This window comes from Meles meles, chromosome 4, assembly GCF_922984935.1.
Source record: "Meles meles chromosome 4, mMelMel3.1 paternal haplotype, whole genome shotgun sequence".
In the NCBI taxonomy this organism is placed as follows: domain Eukaryota; kingdom Metazoa; phylum Chordata; class Mammalia; order Carnivora; family Mustelidae; genus Meles; species Meles meles.
The window spans coordinates 44,871,916-44,893,007 of NC_060069.1; the positions used below are offsets into that span (position 1 = coordinate 44,871,916).

The following is a 21,092-nucleotide window of genomic DNA, read 5'->3' on the forward strand; positions in this document are numbered from 1 at the left end:
TGGGGTCACTCCCACTGGCTCCACATGGTCACCTCCCCGCAGCCTGCACTGTCTCCATTCCTGCCCCTGCCCCTTCGCTTGCCTTTCACATCTGGCCAAAAGCCTGGAGAACCCCAGGAGTCTTCCAGGCCAAGCCTTCTCTGGAGGCCCAGGGAGGGGACCCAGTACCCAGGGTCTCATAGCAGTTAGTGGCTCAGCTAAGACTTCACCTCAGGTCCAGCCCCAGTCCTAATCCATCCTGAGCCCCTGACTATGACCTCGGATCTTCCCCTCCCACAACACACACTGCACTGTTTGCTGGTTGTCACTGGTGAGCCTCACCGCCCGTGTGTATACGCCTGGTCTCTGCAGGTTGAGAACACCCCTCAGCCTCATGTGGTCCCAGGCAGAGGACAGAGCTAGAGCAAACAGACACTCTCCGAGTAACCTGGGTTGACTGTTTCCTATAAGACCAGAGAGGGGACAGCTGGCTTCCACAGACCCGGGAACCCTGGTGCTAGAAGGATCCTTGGAGCTCTGACAGCTACTTTTGTCACCAGGGAAGCAGAGGCCCTTCAACATGTGCAGCCAGTCAGACGCAGAGCAGAATGAGGGAAGGAGGCCCCAAGGAGCCGCCTTGCTTTGCAGGGCCTCTGAGTTCCATCTGTGGGGCGTGAGGACTGCATGGGCCGCAGCCTCAGGACAGAGCTATCCTCCTGCTTATGGGAGCCCTGGCCCCACCTCGCTTTCCAAGTTAATCATGGAAACGAGTTTGTATGCATGACAGAGTGATTGGTCTCTAGCTGCGTTCCTTCCGTGTTATCCAAATTAAAGCTTCAACTGACCTCTGGTGTCTTCTCCTTCAATTATGGAGAATTAAAAACATTTATCAGGGAAGGAAACCGCTAGTTAACAAAGTGCTCGTGAAGCTCTCACTCACTCCCCACAGTGGATGAGCGGCAGCCACGGGCTCTCAGGTCTCACCAGGGACCCAGCAGTGATGCGGCCACCACAGCCCCTCCTCCGCCGAGGTCTTCACCCCTCTCTTCTTCCCAGGAAGAGCCAGAGGCCTCCCACCACCTGCCAAGGCTGACCTTTCACCCTCCACCTTCCAAACCATAAGCTGTCACTCCTTGTTCATTTTTTATGCAACGTTAACCTTTCTCTCGCCCCTGCCTCCCTCCCTCCGATGTTGTACACATTAGATGCTCAATAAAGATTTCTCAGATGAATGAAGGTCTATAAATACCATGTCCTAAGATCCCAAAGAACCTCCTCTTTACCATGCTACATCCTCACACCGCCGTCTGTTCTCCTTCCCTCCACGACCAGGCTTCTGAGAACACAAGCCACACCCTCCAGACCCCATTTCCCTGCCATGCTGGGTCCCAGCCCTGCTGCTGCCCCACGGTGTCTGGGGTGCAACATGGTAAGGGCGCCCCATCACCCTCGCCTCCCATCTTCACTCCCCTCAACCTCTCCCCAGTACGAGCTCTACTCATGGTTCTCGACACTCATTCCTCCCTTGGAGCATCTCTTCTATCCTCCCTGCCGGCCTTCTTCTACCCGGCCCCTAAACACAGGCATCCGCCAGTGTCCTGTCCTAGATCACCGGCTCTCGAATTGTGCTCTGTACCTAGGCAGCCTTGTCTTCTTTATGTCCATGGAAATTTGCAGCTGCTTTGTGTTTGGTTCACACAAAACCGTGTCCCACCTAAAATGCATATTTTTTCCCTAGCGAAAAACTAATTACAGCTGACACTGATATCCAAAAAAGTGTCATTGACCTTGACCTGTGAAAGCACATGGCTCCTGGATTATAACTCCACTGACTTGATAAGCAGCAACAGTCTGTGGAGCTAGGAGTCCTCAGCCAACACTCCACATAAACTCAAAATGAACACTGCTGCTCGTTCCGGGGACAGCTGTTTCCCTGCAACAGCCCCAGCATGTCACCACATCAAGGGCTCCTGTGTACCCCTCAGACTCATGGCTCTCCTCCGCAGGAGACTGCGGTCTCCTCCTCCTGACGGTCACTCTCACCTCAGTGTCCGGCACACAGGTCCCCAGCATCCCCTCCCCACACACCAGCATGGCAAGCTCCAGCTGTCCCAGCTCGTGCCTTACTTTCCTCTTTGCTAACAGACCCCTGGACCTCTTCTCCCCAATATGATGAGAAATATTAATACCACTGATCAAGATCAAAAGGACAGAGGCCCAGCCCTGAGCTAAGCACTCTGCATGCATTCATTCCAAAGCTAAGCTATCCCAGGTCTGGAGGACACAGCTGGGGCTCCAGGAGGTTAAGCACCTTACTCAGTGTCACTCAGCTAAGAGGGGGACAAGATAATTTGGACCCTGGTCTGTGTGAAGACACAGCCCTCATGCTTGACCCTGTGCCACTGTCGGCTTCCTCTGCCATCTCATTGAATCTGTGCCTTTTTTCCTCTTTTCACAGCATTAGTCTGGGGCCTTGTCGTCTCTATCCTGTATCACTAGAGAACTTCTCCCAGGTCTCCCTGTCACAGCTTCTGTCCTCCACTTCCATCCTGGCCAGCCCCTCAGCTAGACCCTCCTCTGTCCGTCACTTCTTGCTCTGATGATTCCCTCTCGCAGCAGGTTTGTGAGGCTTCCTTTGCCGGGTTTCTTGTTCTGCCCTCTGGAAGCCTGAACAGCCGGCCCCTCCCCTGCCTCGTGGTCCCTCCTGCCTCTGCTGCTCCCTGGCTCCACCTAGCTCCCCAACCCTCACCCCGTGTTATTCTGCCCACGTGCCTGCAGTGGTCAGATCTAGGCATGAGCACTGGCTGTGTGAGCAGAGCATTTCTCCCTCTTCACAGATAGGTAAGCTGAGGGCCACACAGGGGAAGGTGTGAGCCCAAGGTCACATTTCTAGTAAGAGTGAAGCCCACCGTAACTCCAGACTTCCCACTCTCAGACTGAGGGTGTTCCAGATGTAGAACTGGGGCTTCTCTATCCATGGCATAATGTCCCCAGTGCTGTAATGGCTCCGAAGAGGTCCTGCCATGAAGCCACCAACTTACATCTGGCTGGTGTCCAACCACAATCCTCCTGCCAGGTCATACCCTCATTGGTGCTCAGCACACTACCAAGCACACAGCAGGTACTCAATAACTATCTCCTGACTGTGAGGTTAAGTGACGGGTTCAACATACAGCCTGCCAGTTGGCTCACTCAGCCTTTTGCTGGGATGAGGTGGGCAGTGCTGTCTCCAGGCTCCAGATGTCCATCCAGTCCCTCGGAGCTCCGCTGGCTGTGGCAGATGGCTCATCTGTTCTAATCAGACAATCCCCTTCATCTCACCCCCCGAGGCTGGCTCCCCTGTTCCACAGAGCCAGGATGAAAGGCACTTGTCTCCTGAAAGGATCCTGCCTAGGTAGAGTGAGTCGGAAGCGCGCACAGGCTTAGGGACCCCGGGGCTGATCTGAAAGATCTAGAAGGGCGCCACCTAGAGTTCAGAGATAGCATTGCCAGAGAAGGGGAGAAGGGCAGAGGCTTTACCAGGAAAGACAGCCCTGGGTGGGGCAGGGGTGGGGGCCACCGGGAAGACAGAGACGGGGAGGGAGAAGTGGGGACAGAGAAACCAGGACAACCACATGTCCAACAGATTTCTCATCGTTTTCATACCAAAAAAAATCTTCAAATCTTTTGCCAGAAAATGCAGTATTAGGTAAGTAAGCTCATGCTGTGGTTTATCAATCCTCACTGGAATGTGTCATTTGGAAAAAGGCAGCAGGGAAAAGTTTATACATCAGGGTGGGACGAGGATTTGAACTCAGTCCCAGGGTAGGGGGGTGAGTGCCTCTCCCTGTGGTTCCGGGTCTGCCCTGCCTTGCCGGTCAAGCGAACTGGCCCAGACCAATACAGGGAATGGAGGTGACTCTGTCCTGGCAGTGGGGGACAGGGACCAGGGTCCTGAGCAGCCCCCAGCTCGGGTGCAGCCCTACTCTGTTCTCAGGTCTACAGCGATGAGTTCTTTCCATGGGCGCTGTGGGTCACCACAAACCCTCAGGCTGCCATGAAGTAGCCCCACGGCACGGACTCCTTGAGGCGGGCTGTACCTCCAGAGCAGGGAATCACCCCAGGGGGACACATCCTGCCTCTTCTTAATGGGACAGGAGCCCTGGCTCTGCCTGTTCATTATGAAACAGATGTTCAGTGAGTTAGGGAACTCATAGGCCTCTCCTCTGAGAGCAGACCAGCCTGGGAATGGCCCTCTTTGGAGGTGGGGGGGTGGGGGTGGCCCAGGGCTGCCAAGGGGATGTGTCAGGGACAGGCGGCAGCCTGAGCACAGCTTCCCTGACAGCCACATGGCCCAGGAGCTCTGAGGAAGCTGCTGGCTGACAGCAGCATCTCCGCTTGGCTCATAAAGGCTCGACAGAGCCCAGCCCCGCCCCTGGGCGGTCCCCTCTCCTCCCTTTCTCCCTCCTAGGGCCTGAAGTCACCACTCAGGAGAGATGCCCTCACCCTGTCTGTGGGAAAGAGAGAAGCCCCTCTGCCTGGTCGGCCAGGAAGCTCAAAGGTAAATACCTTAGAGGAAGCGAGGAGCCCAGAATGCACCATGGCTGTGTGCTCCATGAACGGGGTCTCCTCCCTTCTGTCGGACAGAGCCCCTCCCACCAAGATCCCTCCCTGGGCTGAACTGGGAGAGAACACCCAAGTCCTTATGTTACGGGAACTTTCGGCAGCAGGTGACCCCGTGAGCAACTGGCCCTCAAACTTTTTGTTCCTCCAGGTTCTGGGGGCACAGTCCCCAACCTCTCTGCCAGCTACCTCTCCCCTTTACCCCCTGATTGCTCACCTTGCATCTTGCCTACTCTAGCCTCACCTCCAGGCCTGGACATCTGGTCTCCACCAGACATTCCCGCAAGGCATCCCATGGGCACTCCCCATCCGTCGTCATGCTCCTGCAGTGGGTTGGGGGAACAGGGCATCAGGAGAGGCCTCATGCTCCTCCCTCATCCCCACATGTATCCATCAAGTCCTGCCAGCTATGCCTTCCCGAATCCAATCCCTCCACATCCCCAAACACCTGCTGCCCTTGTTCAGTACTCCAGCACTCATGCTCTCCCTCTAAAACTACCCTCCACACTGCTGCCCCAGGCCCCAGACTGATAGTTCATTCCCCCTGGGACATCAACAGTGGGCCCCGGTGTCCTCAGGAGCGCAGCTATGGGCCGAGACCCTGGAGGACCTCTGTCCTCAACCCCATTTACTGCCACCACCTCCACCAGACTTGACCACGGACTTGGCCCCCCGCATATCCTGTGTGCTTCCCACCATTGTTCCTTCTCTCCCCGCCTCTGGAATGCCCTTCTTGCACCCTGCCACAATCTGCTCTCCCTAACGGGCTCCCCACCCCACCCCGGACTGGGCTGTGACCCTTTGTCCTGTGCTGCTTCCTGAGAGGGGGTGTGGAGATCATTCAGATTAGCCCCCCAGTGAACCTTGGAGAGGTCCTTGGGAACAAGGACTGTGTCTTGGCCATCTCTGTGTCCCCAACACTTGGCCCAGAGTGGGCATTCGATGAACACAGTCTGAACCGACCCGCCCCCGTGCTCATCTGTTCACCACTCCTAGAGGTTTTGAAAGCACCTCTGGCTTTATTTCCCATTGACTTATTGCACAGGTGTGTTTAATTTAACCCACTTCCTCCCGCTGTGTGAGAGGAAGAGTTTCAACAGCAGGGCAAGCAGGCTATTGCAAGATACCGGTAAATGGGGGGTAGTGTTTAGGAAAGGGGCCCTCAGAACAGCTGGGTGCACTACCCCCTGCGGCCCCAACAGGACCCCTACCTTTCTCAGGGTCCTCCAGGCTCGAGCGGACGATCTCCACCACCTTCTCCACCTCCTCGTTCTTGCAGACATTGAGCTGGACAGTTCTTAGTCGATCACTCTTCAAGCTATCCAGCTCCTTGACCCCATCGTCTCCTTTGTCCTGGGGAGGAGAGCGGAGCTGCTTCGACCACCTCCTTCCCACCCTGCCAGAGCCTGGGGCTTACTAACAACTCTGGAGAGTCTCTGGAGACCCACTGGGGCTGCTCATCTGGCAGGTGGTTCTCTTCAACCCCAGGACTGACCACGTGTCAAGCCAAACCTAGTGCCACAGACACAAGCCCCCAAGGCTTTCCTGGAAGGAGCCTCTCTCTAAGCCAAGGTTTCGAAGTGAGGACCCACCAGGGCTAGGCATGTGGGTGTCCAACAATGGGAAGGGTGGGGACTTGGGAATGAAGTACATGCCTACCTCTCCACCCCTGCCAGCTGCTGCCAGCATGGTATGGGTGTAACCCAGGCCTGCCAGCTGCTCCGATGTTTAAGCTAGTAATTAGGACTTCCCAGTTTTTTAAGTGTTGGCAACTTACTCACGTTTAAAAAAAAACTAAACACTGTGTAAAGCAAAGCACATTCACAGGCCACATGTGACTGGAGGCTGCCAGTGTGTCACCTCTGATCTAAGCCACAGTCCTGTCACTACCAAGATGGTCAGAAGCCAGAGCAGCTCTCATTCCAGTCCCATCACTCCCCAGGCTCTGTGTCCTCAGGTGCAACCCTTAACAGGTGCCCAGTTTTTCCAGCTTCGAAATAAGAAATAAGGACAACGCCACCTGTCCTGACCTGCTCAGGTTACTGGAAAGATGGAGTCATCTTTAATAAAAACCTGTTAAACTGTCAAGCTAAATCCAAGCATTATTAAACATGAGAAAGGGTCACTCATTCAGCAAATATTTCCTGGGCCTCCATCATGTCCCAGCCCTACGCTAAGAACTAGAGACACAAAAATAAGTAACTCAGCCCCTGTTCTCAAAGAGGCACATTTTTGGGAAGGGGGCAGGTGCATAAGGGAACAATCTGGGCAGCGTTTGTGGCATGAAAGCTGGCAGGAGGGGAGAGGCTGCCCAGAAGGTGGGACAGGCCTTTCAGGAGCAGTGATAGCCGAGGCCAAGGACCAGAGGGGCCCTGGGAAATGGGACATTTCAGACAGCGGTGAGGCCTCTGCAGGCAGAGCAGATGCATAAGGAAGTTGTTGCACAGGAAGCTGGGGAGGTGGGCGGGGGTCTTCTTGGGGTGCGGTGGAGAGCTGCTGGAGGGCGTGAATAAAAGCCAGCATCATTTACTGAGTGCTGACGGTGCTTCCCACCGTGCTAAGCACTTGACATACACTTCTCATTAGTCTGCACACCGTGAGGCGGGTTCTATTACCATATTTCATCCTTTCCACGACCCGCATCTTCTCCACCTTAGGGATGAGCTACACCGTTGTGAAAAGCAAATACTGTCAGTTACAATGTAATTGGCAGTGACTTTCTCAGCGGTGCAGGAAATAGGAAGGCATCTAGTGGGAGGACAGCAGGAGCTGTCAGGGGCTGCAGTGAGAAGGAAATGCCTACTCTCAGCCAAGGACGCGCGCGGGATACAGGTGGTATTGATGCTAACCTCCCTGGCAAGGCCAAGAGTACGAAGCATATGGATGTCCACATATATCCATGGTGAAAAGCTTTCTAGGAATTAGGCTCAGCTGGCTAAGTGATCTGAACCAGGAGAACCCTAACCCCAGAACAAGACGTTCACATCACACCACATCAGAGAGACATAGGAGAGAATAGTGAATGGACTGTGTCCAGTGGGGCCAGAGGGGCTGGAGATAATCACTCTGGAGAGGGACCTGGGAAGAACAGAAGAGTGAGGGAGCACTCTGGTCCCATGGAGCCCACCAAACAGAAGCAGGGCCAAAAAGTCAAGTTCAGCCCAAAATGAGGAATGATTTTCACCATCCAGATGGCAAGACTGCCCCAGAGGAGTCTGGACAATGAAGGTGGAGGACAGGGTTGGGGCAGGGTGGGGAACACGGTGTGGAGAAAACCCAGGCACCAGACAGGAGGTCAGGCTGGTCCCCACTGCCCGCCAAGAGCTCTTCCACTCTTAAACAGTCAGCCTCCATGGAGCACTGGGTGTTGTGCAAAAAGAATGAATACTGTTACGCTGAAAAAATAAATAAAATGGAAAAAATAAAAAATAAAAAATAAAATAAAAAAAAAACAGTCAGCCTCTACAGGGAGCCTCTGCTCTGGGCCTGAAAAGCAGCAGCACGTGTGGCCCTCTGAGTCTCTGCCTGAGCAGCACCAGACATGCCAGTGACACCCGGAGTCCCCTCTGCCCAAGGCAGCCATGTGTGAGGCTTGGTTAGTCTAAGGTTTGGCGCTGAAACTCCCTGGCAGTGCCCACCTCCCGGACAACATGACAGGTGTCTCATTTACAGGCCTAGAGCTTCTGCTACTGTTCCTGAAGAGGGTCTGCCAGCAAATAACTCCCAGAGATGACAGCTTCCAGTCCCGAGGAGGGAGGGGCTGGTGCCCACAGACACCAAGAAAACATGCATCTTGTTTGAATGCAGTCTTCATGTTGTGCCTCCTCAAATGCCCCTCAGAGGGGAGCCCAGGCGGCCTGCGTCCCTGAGCGGGTGCTGACGCCTACAGACAGGCCCCTGAGCACCCTGTCCTCTGGCCTTTGTGAACCCTGCCACCACATGTTGGCAACTCTCAGACTCCACACCAGACGTCTCCTTGAGCCTCCAGGCAGCCCTAAGCCCACGTCTCCAAGGTCCCCCCGGGGAGGCTCTTCACCTGGCTCAGGGTCGCCACGTGAACTCGGTTTGGAGTATGGCAGCTGAGACCCTGCTCTCGGAGGAAACCAGGGGTTCATTCCACGGCTCACAGCTTCAGGCTCAGCATTCAGGATCCCAGGAGTGAACCCCACCTCCTCCCTTCCCCTGCCAGGTTTCCCCAGCAGTCCTCCTCACTCTGAACGGCCTCCACATCCCGCTCCGATGGCCTTGTCAGTGGGAACAGAGACAGTCAGCTTGCCTTCACTGTTCAGAGAAAACCTTTGCTGACCACCCTTGGCCCCGGGGCCACAGAGCACGGTGGCCGGTCCCCTTCCAGATCCACCTGTCCTCAGTCCAAGGCCACACTGCTTGGGCCCCACCACCTCCCTGGCTCCAGGGTTTCTGTCCTCGTCTTCATGTGTCTTGCTGCTCGGGGACAAGCTTTGAGTCCTGCTGTGTTGGTGACTATGGAACTGGCTGACTGATAAACCCACTTTTATCATTATCCCTTTCCATTTCATCAGTGAGCTCTTTTCTACCCTTGCATGACAAGTTAGGCAATTCTTATAGTGTTTCCACACATTCTCAGATAATAGCCTCTTTGTTCAACTTCAAGGGTCCAGTTCAGTTTACTAATCAAGGAACCCCAGCGCAGCCCGGTTTGAAAACCCAAGTCCTCCAGCTTCTATGCAATTTAAAGCCTGTCCTGATCCAGGCCTGGGGAGTGTGGGAAGCCCATGGGCGCCAAACAGGGGTGAAGACTGCCTTTCTCCTTATTTTCTAGCTCCTCCTCACCTCTTCCTTAGTCTCTGACCCTTCCAGGGTTGGATCCAGGGGCTGGCAAATTAAGGGGCAAGACTGTAGTCTTCTGAGGCTGGTCCTGTTGTCTGCTATTGGTGTCCAGGAACAGCAGGTGCATGAGCGCTGGCCCTCCCTGCCAGGAGTGCTTTCATGGGTTCTGAAGAGATCCGTCCCCCAGATACCTCCAGTCGGGCCTCTTCTCCCTCCACCTGGGCTTCAGTGAGGCACCCCTTCAGCTGGGGAAATACGGGCGGTCCTAGGAGTCTCACTGGATGGGCGCCCTTACGATGACTCCAGGAGCTCTCCCCTTCGTCCACATCACGTCCAGGCCAGAGTGTCCGACCCAGGCAGCACAGCCCTCTCCTGGTGGAGCTCTCTCTGCTCTGCTTCCAGATGAGGCACTCCGGCCTCATTCTTAGGCCTCCAGACATCTTTTGGTCGAATTAACATACCCTTCTGTGGCCGAGGACTCCAGGGCATTAATGGTAAGCTCTCTATGAGTTCTTTTTTTTTTTTTTAAATAATTTATTTATTTATGGGGCGCCTGGGTGGCTCAGTGGGTTAAAGCCTCTGCCTTTGGCTCAGGTCATGATCCCAGGGTCCTGGGATCGAGCCCCGCATCGGGCTCTCTGCTCAGCAGGGAGCCTGCTTCCTCCTCTCTCTCTGCCTGCCTCTCTGCCTACTTGTGATCTCTGTCAAATAAATAAATTTTTAAAATCTCAAAAAAAAATCCCTCTCCATGCTTACATGATTATTTATCCCCGCTTCTTTAAAATAAATAAAGAATTTATTTTTTTTTAGACAGAGAGAGACACAGTGAGAGAGGGACCATAAGCAGGGGGAGCAGGAGAGGTAGAAGCAGGCTTCCCGCCGAGCAGGGGGCCCGATGCAGGCTCGATCCTGAGACCCTGGGATCATAACCTGACCTAAGGCAGACTTGTAACAGCTGAGCCACTCAAGTGCCCCACTAGTAGTTCTTTAAGTTTTTATTTTAATTCCAATTAGTTAACATCCAGTGTTCTATCAGTTTCAGGTGTACAATTCAGTAATCTCACACTTCCTTACCCCAGCCGGCGCTCATCAGGACAAGTGCTCCTTCCTCGCCATCCCCCGTTTCTGCCATCCCCCCACCTGCCTCCCCTCTGGTGCCCATCAGTCTGTCCTCCGTAGTTAAGAGTCTGTTTCTCCAAGTAGTGTTCTTGAAGCCCACCCCACTGAGACCAGAGGGAAAATATCACAGCTCGGTAACAACTCCGTCCAACCTCTCAACCTTCTCCAACCTTCTCCACCTCCATTTCTACCACACTGAGCCAGATGACGGACTGAACCTGGCAGCAGGGTTTTACAGACTCTCGGCCTGTTCTGCTAGGAGGTCCAGCACCTCCAGGCCGGATGAAGACGCTCACCAGGTAAAGCGGAAGTGTCTATCACACGCACAAGGAACGGTGAAGAGGAACAAGCCTGGGGCCTTGTAACCGTCACAGGCTGAGCAGTGGGAGCACTAGCAAGGGAGGGGGAGCAAAACAAGAGAGCGGGGTATCCAAAAGTCATGCAACAAAGGGTAACACGCAAGAATGGTTTGTTTGGTTAAAGCTGTGTATAGGTTCAGTATGCTCTGGTCTGAGAAGGGGCCACTCGATCCGGCAAAATGGGGACTGCTGGCATCCTCGATAAAAACCATGTTAGAGGCACCCTGGCACCACCCCCTCCCCGGTCTGGCTCTGACTTCTCTGCCCAGCTGGTCTCCTCTTACTCCATGACGGCTCTGGGCTTCAGCTTCCCTAGACTGCTGATGGTGTCCAAATACACTATCAGCACCCACCACAGGGAACTCCTGTCCGTCCTTCCAGATGGCAGCAAGATGCCACCTTGGTCTATCGAGCCTTCCCTTGCACCCAGAGAGAGGTAGTCTGTCCCTTCTATGATACAAGATCTGCCCCCCAACTCCACTCTCCCACCTCCCTCCCTTGCTGCAACCACAGTGGCCCCCTGCTGGTCTCTAACACAAAGGCACACACCATGCTTGGAGCTCTGGCTTGGCTGTCCCTTCCCACCCCTTCTATCTTTAGGACTTGCTCCCTAACCCCTTACCTCCTTCCAATGTCACTTTCTCAGTAAACTCTTTCTTTCCTCTTTAAAACCCAACTGCCCCTCTACCACATTCACTCTCCATCTCCTTTTCATGCTTTCTTTTTCCCAAAAGCTTCCATATCCCACAGAAAAGCAATGTACTTATTTATCGATCTTCTTTTGTGTCACACCCCCCCCCCCCCCCGTGTAAGTGCCGCAAGGGCAAGAACTTCTCACTGAATCAGTGTAGGCTGTATCTCCAAAGGAGAATATTGTGGGCTCTTGTAGGTGCTCAAGAGATACCTGTTGGTTGAAAGAACAAATAAACAGACGGGAGGGGCCCAAAAGCCCCATGTGGGCTGAAAGGAACATGGGAAGTAAACAGGAGAAACCATCTAGTACAAACAACCCTCTGGGGGTGCCGAGAAGTGAGCCAGTAGTGCACATGGGATGGGAGGCTGTCAGTCTGCGTGTGTGGGCGTGTGTGCGTGCAGACACGCATGCGCCAAAACAACCCAGCAGAGCGTGAGGGGTTAATGATGCGGGAGATGAGAGACATCTGCTGGAGCCAAGCCCTTGAGTTGGCCCAAGGCACCAAGACCTGAAGCAGGAGAGGAGGGGTAAGTCTAAGGAGGAACAGGCAGAGTTTTGGGGGACAGATGTAGTCAGAATCCACCATGTGGCTTAACATCTCAGCAGCGGGCTGGAGGACTTTACCATGGTCCCCAGTAGCTCCGACTGCTTTCTGATTTGCATTGTTAACTCAAACCTCTAGTGACTTCTGCCTCCTCTAGCTTTTGACCAGCAGAGACACACCATGACGCTAAAACAGTCAACAAGTAACACCAACAGGCATGAGCTGGCAGTGACCTTGTCTGGTATTTTGAAGAAAACACCAGTCACTAAATCAGGATCATGGCTGTGGCCGTTGGAAGGACATCAGAGCACCCAGTCCAACCCCATTATTGTAAGTAAGGGGCTTGGGGAGGGGAAGCGTCTGCCTAGTCCCTGGGCTAGTGGCTGATAGGGGACTAGAATCCAAGGCCCTGACTCTCTCTCTCACCCTCGTCAGCACTCAGCAGCCTCTGCCCTGGACTGTGGAGTCGAGATACAGTCCCTGCACCACTGGACAGGACAAGCCAGCACGATGGCACAGGTGCTGGAAACATGGAGAAGGAACTGCAAAGGCACGAAACGTTCTGTGGCATCCCAGCACCTGTGAGGACATGCTGAAGCAGGTCCACATTATGCAGAGAACCCAACTCCAGCATGCCACACCCATCACCCCCAAATCCGTCCTGAAACAGGTTTTTGCATGCATGTCAGAGGGAGCAGGCATTGGTGTGGCTTTTGGGAGCAGCAGTTTGACAGACTCGAATGAAACCTAAAAACTGCACACCTTTCTACCCAGTATTTTCACATCTAGAAAATTTTTCTAAGAGTTACTAATGAAAGCAAGCAAAGATATGTGTAAGACGATTCATTGTGGCTTGGAGTTTAATAGCAAAGGTCATAAATAATGTGCACACATACATTTTAGTTACTCTGCGGCAAGAGACTGCAGTAAAAAGACTCCACTTGTTTCCATCATCCACTTCTGTCGAGTTTGAATCTATTATAAATATATGCTACTTTCATAATTCAAAAGAAGGAAAAATTAAAAGGACAAATAAACCCTCTCTGATCTGAATATATGTTCAAACTGTGGCAATGCAAATGACTTTATTATTTTTGTTTATATTATTGAAACTTTTACATTGAACGGGTGTTGTTTTTATAGATATTAAACCTGGTATAAAAATAATTCTTTATCTGGATTCTTACTGCCTTCAATATAAAGAAAAATATCTCATCTACAGAGTAGAGACAGCAAATTGTCCCAAACGCCCCATTCTTCCCTTCTTCTATAGCGGTAGAACCCCTGACTTCAAGCAAGGTACATTTCTCGGAATATGAACTACATTTCCCAGCTTCCCTAGCGTAGCCAGGTAAGACCATGTGACTAAGTTCTGGCCAATAGAGGGAGACCACAGGTTGCTATATGGCAGCTTCTGAGTCATTCATGCCTTTAAAGACCAGGGCATGCACTCACAACAGAAGAAATGAAAATTAAAACTGTACTGGGGTATATTTCTCACCTATCAGACTGGCAAAAACCATAAGCTTCAAGTACACTATTGGGGAAATCGTGTGGAAACAGATACTCTCATACATTACTGGTGGGAATGTGAAATTACACAGTCCCTATAAGCCAGCCAGGCGCCCCAGAATAACACTGAAAATCTACAGGATTTTCGTGCCTTTTCCTGCCCTATTCCCCTTTAGCCATCACAGGCTCTTCCTGAATGAATCTCTTGCACATTCTATCCTATTTTGGTATCTGTTTCTTGGAGGAACCAAACTGACACAATTTAGGAGTTTCGTGTTTGTGATGGTATCAACATAGCAATTCTGAAGCAATTGTGTGTGTGTATTATAGGACTGACCAAATGAGTAAATATATTGATGTAGCTGGGAATCAAGATTCTAGTGGCAGAAAAAGGAAGAAACAAACATGGAATGAGGGAAGCAAGGAAGAATGCTGTTGTGTTGAAGAGGACTAGAAGGTCAATATAACCTCATGAATTATATGTGCGTGTGTGTGTGTGTGAGAGCATGCAGTATTTACAGGAAATTCACGTAGGAGATAAATATAAATAAATATCATGTGTGCATGTATATGCGTGTGATTATCTGTACATCATCTACCTCTGTCCACGGAGAGAGACAAAGAGCACTGATGTTGGTTTCTAAATTCTGTTAAAAGGAATTAGGTAAAAACATATCTACACAGAGACATGTATGCGAATATTCATAGCTGCATAATTCATAATGGCCAAAAACCCAAACATTTCATCCAAATATCCACTAGTGAATTAATTTTTTAAATGTAGTATATCCATCCATTTTATTTTATTTTATTGCTATCCCATAATAAAAAGAAAGGAACTACTGATACTTTCTACAACATGAAGAATCTCAAAAACGTTATGCTGAGTGAAAAAAGCCTGCCACAAGAGCCTATGCGTTGTATGATTCCATGCAGGAATAGTCCAAAAAAACCCAATATAAAAAGACAGGAATCCGTGCTACCTAGGACCAGAGGTTGGTGTGGGGCTTCAAGTATAGACAGTCAAGAGGGAAATTTCCGAGTGACAGACTGTGGTGAGGTTGCACAATTTTCCAAATTGGAAGAACCATCCCCTCTCCCTTTTGGAGCCTCACAGCCTAGGGCTTCCCTTCAGACACCCTAAATTCTACTTGATGAATTGCAAAGGATTCTCAGTCGCTACCTGGGACAGCGTTATTCTCCATGGTCCAGAACGGATGTCCCCTCCTCTGTCAAGCCAGGATCAACCCCTTCCTTCTACACACTCTTGTTAAACACTCCACACAATTCTGAGAACCCTCTTCACTCTAACTCTTCCAGATAAGTCTGTGCATGGCTGTCCTTCACCACTGGACATGGAGCTTCCTAAATGCAGGGACCGGGGGATCATCTTCTACAGCACCTATCAAAGGGGCAGGCACATCAGGAACATTTGCCAAAAGGACGAGTAAATGAACAAATGAACAAAGCTATGAAGAACAAGTGAGATGGAAGTGAAAAGAAAAGGTATGGGCTGTCTAAAGCGACAGATGAACCAATCGTTAAGAAAGCAATGAAAAAACAACTACCAACCCTGGCCCAAGTCCTGGGTAGTCCTAGTATTAAATAATCAGCTTGAAGTGGGATTCTGGGAAGACAGGGAAGTAGGAAGCACCAGGAATCTCTTCCCACACCTAGACAGGTGCACTATTTTGGAACTCTGGAGTCTGCTGAAGAGATGAAAGGCATCCAAATTGGAAAGGAAGAAGGAAAATTGTGTTTTCAGATGACATGACTTCATATGTAGAAAACCCTAAAGATTCCCCCAGAGAACTTATTGGAACTAATAAATGAATTCAGCAAAGAAGCAGGATATCAAGTCAACACACAAAAATCAGCTGCATTTCTGGGGGAGGAGTCAAGATGGCAGAGAAGTAGCAGGCTGAGACTATATCAGGTAGCAGGAGATCAGCTCGATAGCTTATCCAAACATTGCAAACACCTACAAATCCAACGGGAGATCGAAGAGAAGAATAGCAATTCTAGAAACAGAAAATCAACCACTCTCTGAAAGGTAGGACTGGCGGAGAAGTGAATCTAAAAGGACGGGAAGATAGACCGCGGGGGGAGGGGCCAAGAAAGAAACCCTAAACCCAGCAGGAGAAGAGAAATCATAAAGATCAGAGCAGAAATCAATGAAATAGAAACCAAAAAAACAACAGAAAAAAATCAATGAAACTAGGAGCTGGTTCTTTGAAAGAATCAATAAGATTGATAAACCCCTGGCCAGACTTATCAAAAAGAAAAGAGAAAGGACCCAAATAAACAAAATCATGAATGAAAGAGGAGAGATCACAACTAACACCAAAGAAATACAGACAATTATAAGAACATACTATGAGCAACTATACGCCAATAAGTTTGACAATCTGGAAGAAATGGATGCATTCCTAGAGACATATAAACTATCACAACTGAACCAGGAAGAAATAGAAAACCTGAACAGGCCCATAACCAGTAAGGAGATTGAAACAGTCATCAAAAATCTCCAAACAAACAAAAGCCCAGGGCCAGACGGCTTCCCAGGGGAATTCTACCAAACATTTAAAGAAGAACTAATTCCTATTCTCCTGAAACTGTTCCAAAAAATGGAAATGGAAGGAAAACTTCCAAACTCATTTTATGAGGCCAGCATCACCTTGATCCCAAAACCAGACAAGGATCCCACCAAAAAAGAGAACTACAGACCAATATCCTTGATGAACACAGATGCAAAAATTCTCACCAAAATACTAGCCAATAGGATTCAACAGTACATTAAAAGGATTATTCACCACGACTAAGTGGGATTTATTCCAGGACTGCAAGGTTGGTTCAACATCCGCAAATCAATCAATGTGATACAGCACATTAATAAAAGAAAGAACAAGAACCATATGATACTCTCAATAGATGCTGAAAAAGCATTTGACAAAGTATAGCATCCCTTCCTGATCAAAACTCTTCAGAGTGTAGGGACAGAGGGCACATACCTCAATATTATCAAAGCCATCTATGAAAAACCCACCACAAATATCATTCTCAATGGAGAAAAACTGAAAGCTTTTCCGCTAAGGTCAGGAACACGGCAGGGATGTCCATTATCACCACTGCTATTCAACATAGTACTAGAAGTCCTAGCCTCATCAATCAGACAACAAAAAGAAATTAAAGGCATCCAAATCGGCAAAGAAGAAGTCAAACCATCACTCTTTGCAGATGATATGATACTATATGTGGAAAACCCAAGAGACTCCACTCCAAAACTGCTAGAACTTGTACAGGAATTCAGTAAAGTGTCAGGATATAAAATCAATGCACAGAAATCAGTTGCATTTCTTTACACCAACAACAAGACAGAAGAAAGAGAAATTAAGGAGTCAATCCCATTTACAATTGCACCCAAAACCATAAGATACCTAGGAATAAACCTAACCAAAGAGGCTAAGAATCTATATGCAGAAAACTATAAAGTACTCATGAAAGAAATTGAGGAAGACACAAAGAAATGGAAAAATGTTCCATGCTCCTGGATTGGAAGAATAAATATTGTGAAAATGTCTATGCAACCTAAAGCAATCTACACATTTAATGCAATCCCTATCAAAATACCATCCATTTTTTTTTCAAAGAAATGGAACAAATAATCCTAAAATTTATATGGAACCAGAAAAGACCTCGAATAGCCAAAGGAATATTGAAAAAGAAAGCCAGAGTTGGTGGCATCACAATTCCAGACTTCAAGCTCTATTACAAAGCTGTCATCATCAAGACAGCATGGTACTGGCACAAAAACAGACACATAGATCAATGGAACAGAATAGAGAGCCCAGAAATAGACCCTCAACTCTATGGTCAACTCATCTTCGACAAAGCAGGAAAGAATGTCCAATGGAAAAAAGACAGCCTCTTCAATAAATGGTGCTGGGAAAATTGGACAGCCACATGCAGAAAAATGAAATTGGACCACTTCCTTACACCACACACGAAATTAGACTCAAAATGGATGAAGGACCTCAATGTGAGAAAGGAATCCATCAAAATCCTTGAGGGGAACACAGGCAGCAACCTCTTCGACCTCAGCTGCAGCAACATCTTCCTAGGAACATCGGCAAAGGCAAGGGAAGCAAGGGCATAAGTGAACTATTGGGATTTCATCAAGATCAAAAGCTTTTGCACAGCAAAGGAAACAGTTAACAAAACCAAAAGACAACTGACAGAATGGGAGAAGATATTTGCAAACGACATATCAGATAAAGGGCTAGTGTCCAAAATCTATAAGGAACTTAGCAAACTCAACACCCAAAGAACAAACAATCCAATCAAGAAATGGGCAGAGGACATGAACACACATTTCTGCAAAGAAGACATCCAGATGGCCAACAGACACATGAAAAGGTGCTCCACGTCACTTGGCATCAGGGAAATACAAATCAAAACCACAATGAAATATCACCTCACACCAGTCAGAATGGCTAAAATTAACAAGTCAGGAAATGACAGATGCTGGCGAGGATGCGGTGAAAGGGGAACCCTCCTACACTGTTGGTGGGAATGCAAGCTGGTGCAACCACTCTGGAAAACAGCATGGAGGTTCCTCAAAATGTTGAAAATAGAACTACCCTATGACCCAGCAATTGCACTACTGGATATTTACCCTAAAGATACAAACATAGTGATCCGAAGGGGCATGTGTACCCGAATGTTTATAGCAGCAATGTCTAGAATAGCCAAACTATGGAAAGAACCTAGATGTCCATCAACAGATGAATGGATAAAGAAGATGTGGTATATATACACAATGGAATACTATGCAGCCATCAAAAGAAATGAAATCTTGCCACTTGCAACGACGTGGATGGAATTAGAGGGTATCATGCTTAGTGAAATAAGTCAATCGGGGAAAGACAACTATCATATGATCTCCCTGATATGAGGACGTGGAGATGCAACATGGGGGGTTAGGGGGATGGGAGAAGAATAAATGAAACAAGATGGGATTGGGAGGGAGACAAACCATAAATGACTCTTAATCTCACAAAACAAACTGGGGGTTGCTGGGGGGAGGTGGGGTTGGGAGAGGGGGAGCGGGTTATGGACATTGGGGAGGGTATGTGCTATCGTGAGTGCTCTGAAGTGTGTAAACCTGGTGATTCACAGACCTGTACCCCTGGGGATAAAAATACATTATATGTGTATTAAAAAAAAAAAGAAAGAAAGGATGAATACCCAACTTTTGTAGCAACATGGACGGGACTGGAAGTGATTATGCTGAGTGAAATAAGTCAAGCAGAGAGAATCAAGTATCATATGGCTTCACTTATTTGTGGAGCATAACAAATGACATGGAGGACATTGGGAGATGGAGAGGAGAAGGAAGTTGAGGGAAATTGGAAGGGGAGGCGAACCATAAGAGACTATGGACTCTGAAAAACAACCTGAGGGTTTTGAAGGGGCAGGGGTGGGAGGTTGGGGGAACCAGGTGGTGGGTAATAGGAAGGGCACGTATTGCAGGGAGCACTGGGTGTGGTGCAAAAACAATGAATACTGTTACGCTGAAAAAAAATAAATTAATTAATTAAAAAAAATCAGCTGCATTTCTGTACACAAACAACACACAACCTGAAAAGGAAATTACAAAAATTATCCCACTTATGGTACCATCCAAAGGAATAAAATACTTAGGAATTAACCTAACCAAGGAGGTAAAAGATTTGTACAATGAAATCTATGAAACATTTCTGAAAGAAATAAAAGAAGGCAGAAATAAATGGAAACACATCCCCCATTCATGGATCAGAAGACTTAGTATTGTTAAAATGTAGGTACTACTGAAAGTGATCTACAGTTTTAATCCCATACCTGTCAAAATCTTAAGGGTAGCTTTTGCCAAAAAACACGTCCTAAAATCATAGGAAATCTCAAGGGGAGCCCAAAGAGTCAAAACAATCTTGAAAAAGAAGAAAACCTGGATGATACAGACTTACTAATTTCAAAACTTAATCACAAAGTTACACTAATCAACAGTCTAAAACTGGCATAAAGACAGACATATAGAACAATGGAATAGAAGAATTCACAGAGATGGTCAAATGACTTTTAACAAGAGTGCCAAGACTATTCAATGAGGGGGAAAAGACAGTATTTTCAACAAATGGTGCTGGGAAAACTGGGTGTCCACATGCAAAAGAAAGAAGCTGGGCCCTTACCTAATACCGCATACAGAAATTAATTTGAAATGGATCAAGGCCTAAATATAAGACCCCCAAAATAAAGTGCTTCAAAGAAACAGGGCAGAAGTGTCACAACTTTGGATTTGGCAATGATTTTTTGGATACGACATCAAAGGCACAGGTAACAAAAGAAGAAATTGGAAGATCAGACTTCATAAAAAGTTTAAAATTTTGTACATCAAGACACACTACCCATGGAATAAAAAAGCAACCCGTAGAATAGGAGACGATATATACAAATCATATATCTGATAAGGAATTTATAACCAGAATATGTAAGTCCTAAAACTCAACAACAATAACAAACAAACAATCCAGTTTAAAACTGGGCAAAGAAATTGAATAGACATTTCTCCAAAGAAGATATATGAATGGCCAATAAGCACATGAAAAGATGCTCAACATATCTAATCATTAGGGGAATGCAAATCAAAACTACAATGAGATACTAACCTCATGGCCTTAAAATAGCTACAAAAAAAATAAAAACAAAACAAGTATTGGTAAGGATGTGGAAAAACTGGAACCCTTGTACACTGTCAGAATGTAAAATGTACAGCCTCTGTGGAAAACAGTATGGCAGTTCCTCAGTTAAAAACAGAATTACCATGAGATCTAGCAATTCCGCTTCTGGGTGTATACCGAGAAGAATTGAAAGCAGGGTCTTAAAGAGATATTCGTACACCCATGTTTGTAGCATCCTTATCCACAACAGCTGAAAGTTGGAAGCAACCCAAGTGTCCAATGACAGATGAATGGATAAGCAAAATGTGATATAAACATGTAATGGACTATTAGTCAGCCTTCAAAAGGAAACATTTAAACATAAAATGTTTAAAAGGAAACATTCTGTAATATGCTACAACAGGGAAAACTTCGAGGACATTATGCCAAGTGAAATAAGCCAGTCACAAAAAAGACAAATACTATAAAATTCTACTTATATGACATACTTATAGCAGACTAATTCATAAGAACAGAAATTGTAGTGGTGGTTGCCAGGAGGTGGACAGAAGGGAAAATGGACAGTTATTGTTATTGGGGTACAGTCTTTCAGTTTTACAAGATGAAAAAGGTTATGGGGATGGATGGGAGTAATGGTTGTACAACAAGGTGAATGTATTTAATACCACTGAACAGTATACCTAAAAATGGTTAAGACAGTAGGGGCACCTGGGTGGCAGTTGGTTAAGTTTCTGACTCATGATTTTGGCTCAGGTTAT

At 48.2% G+C, this 21,092-nt stretch overlaps 1 protein-coding gene across 3 annotated transcripts in view; it reads right to left on the reverse strand.

The window, feature by feature from the left end:
• BDH1 (3-hydroxybutyrate dehydrogenase 1) overlaps nt 1–21,092 on the reverse strand; it is a 45,849-nt gene that overhangs the window by 2,106 nt on the left and 22,651 nt on the right. For all 3 annotated transcript variants that reach the window (XM_046003525.1, XM_046003524.1, XM_046003526.1), the window contains exon 5: nt 5,793–5,934. In XM_046003525.1, coding sequence (XP_045859481.1) covers nt 5,793–5,934 — 142 coding nt within the window. The remainder of the gene's footprint in view (nt 1–5,792; nt 5,935–21,092) is intronic.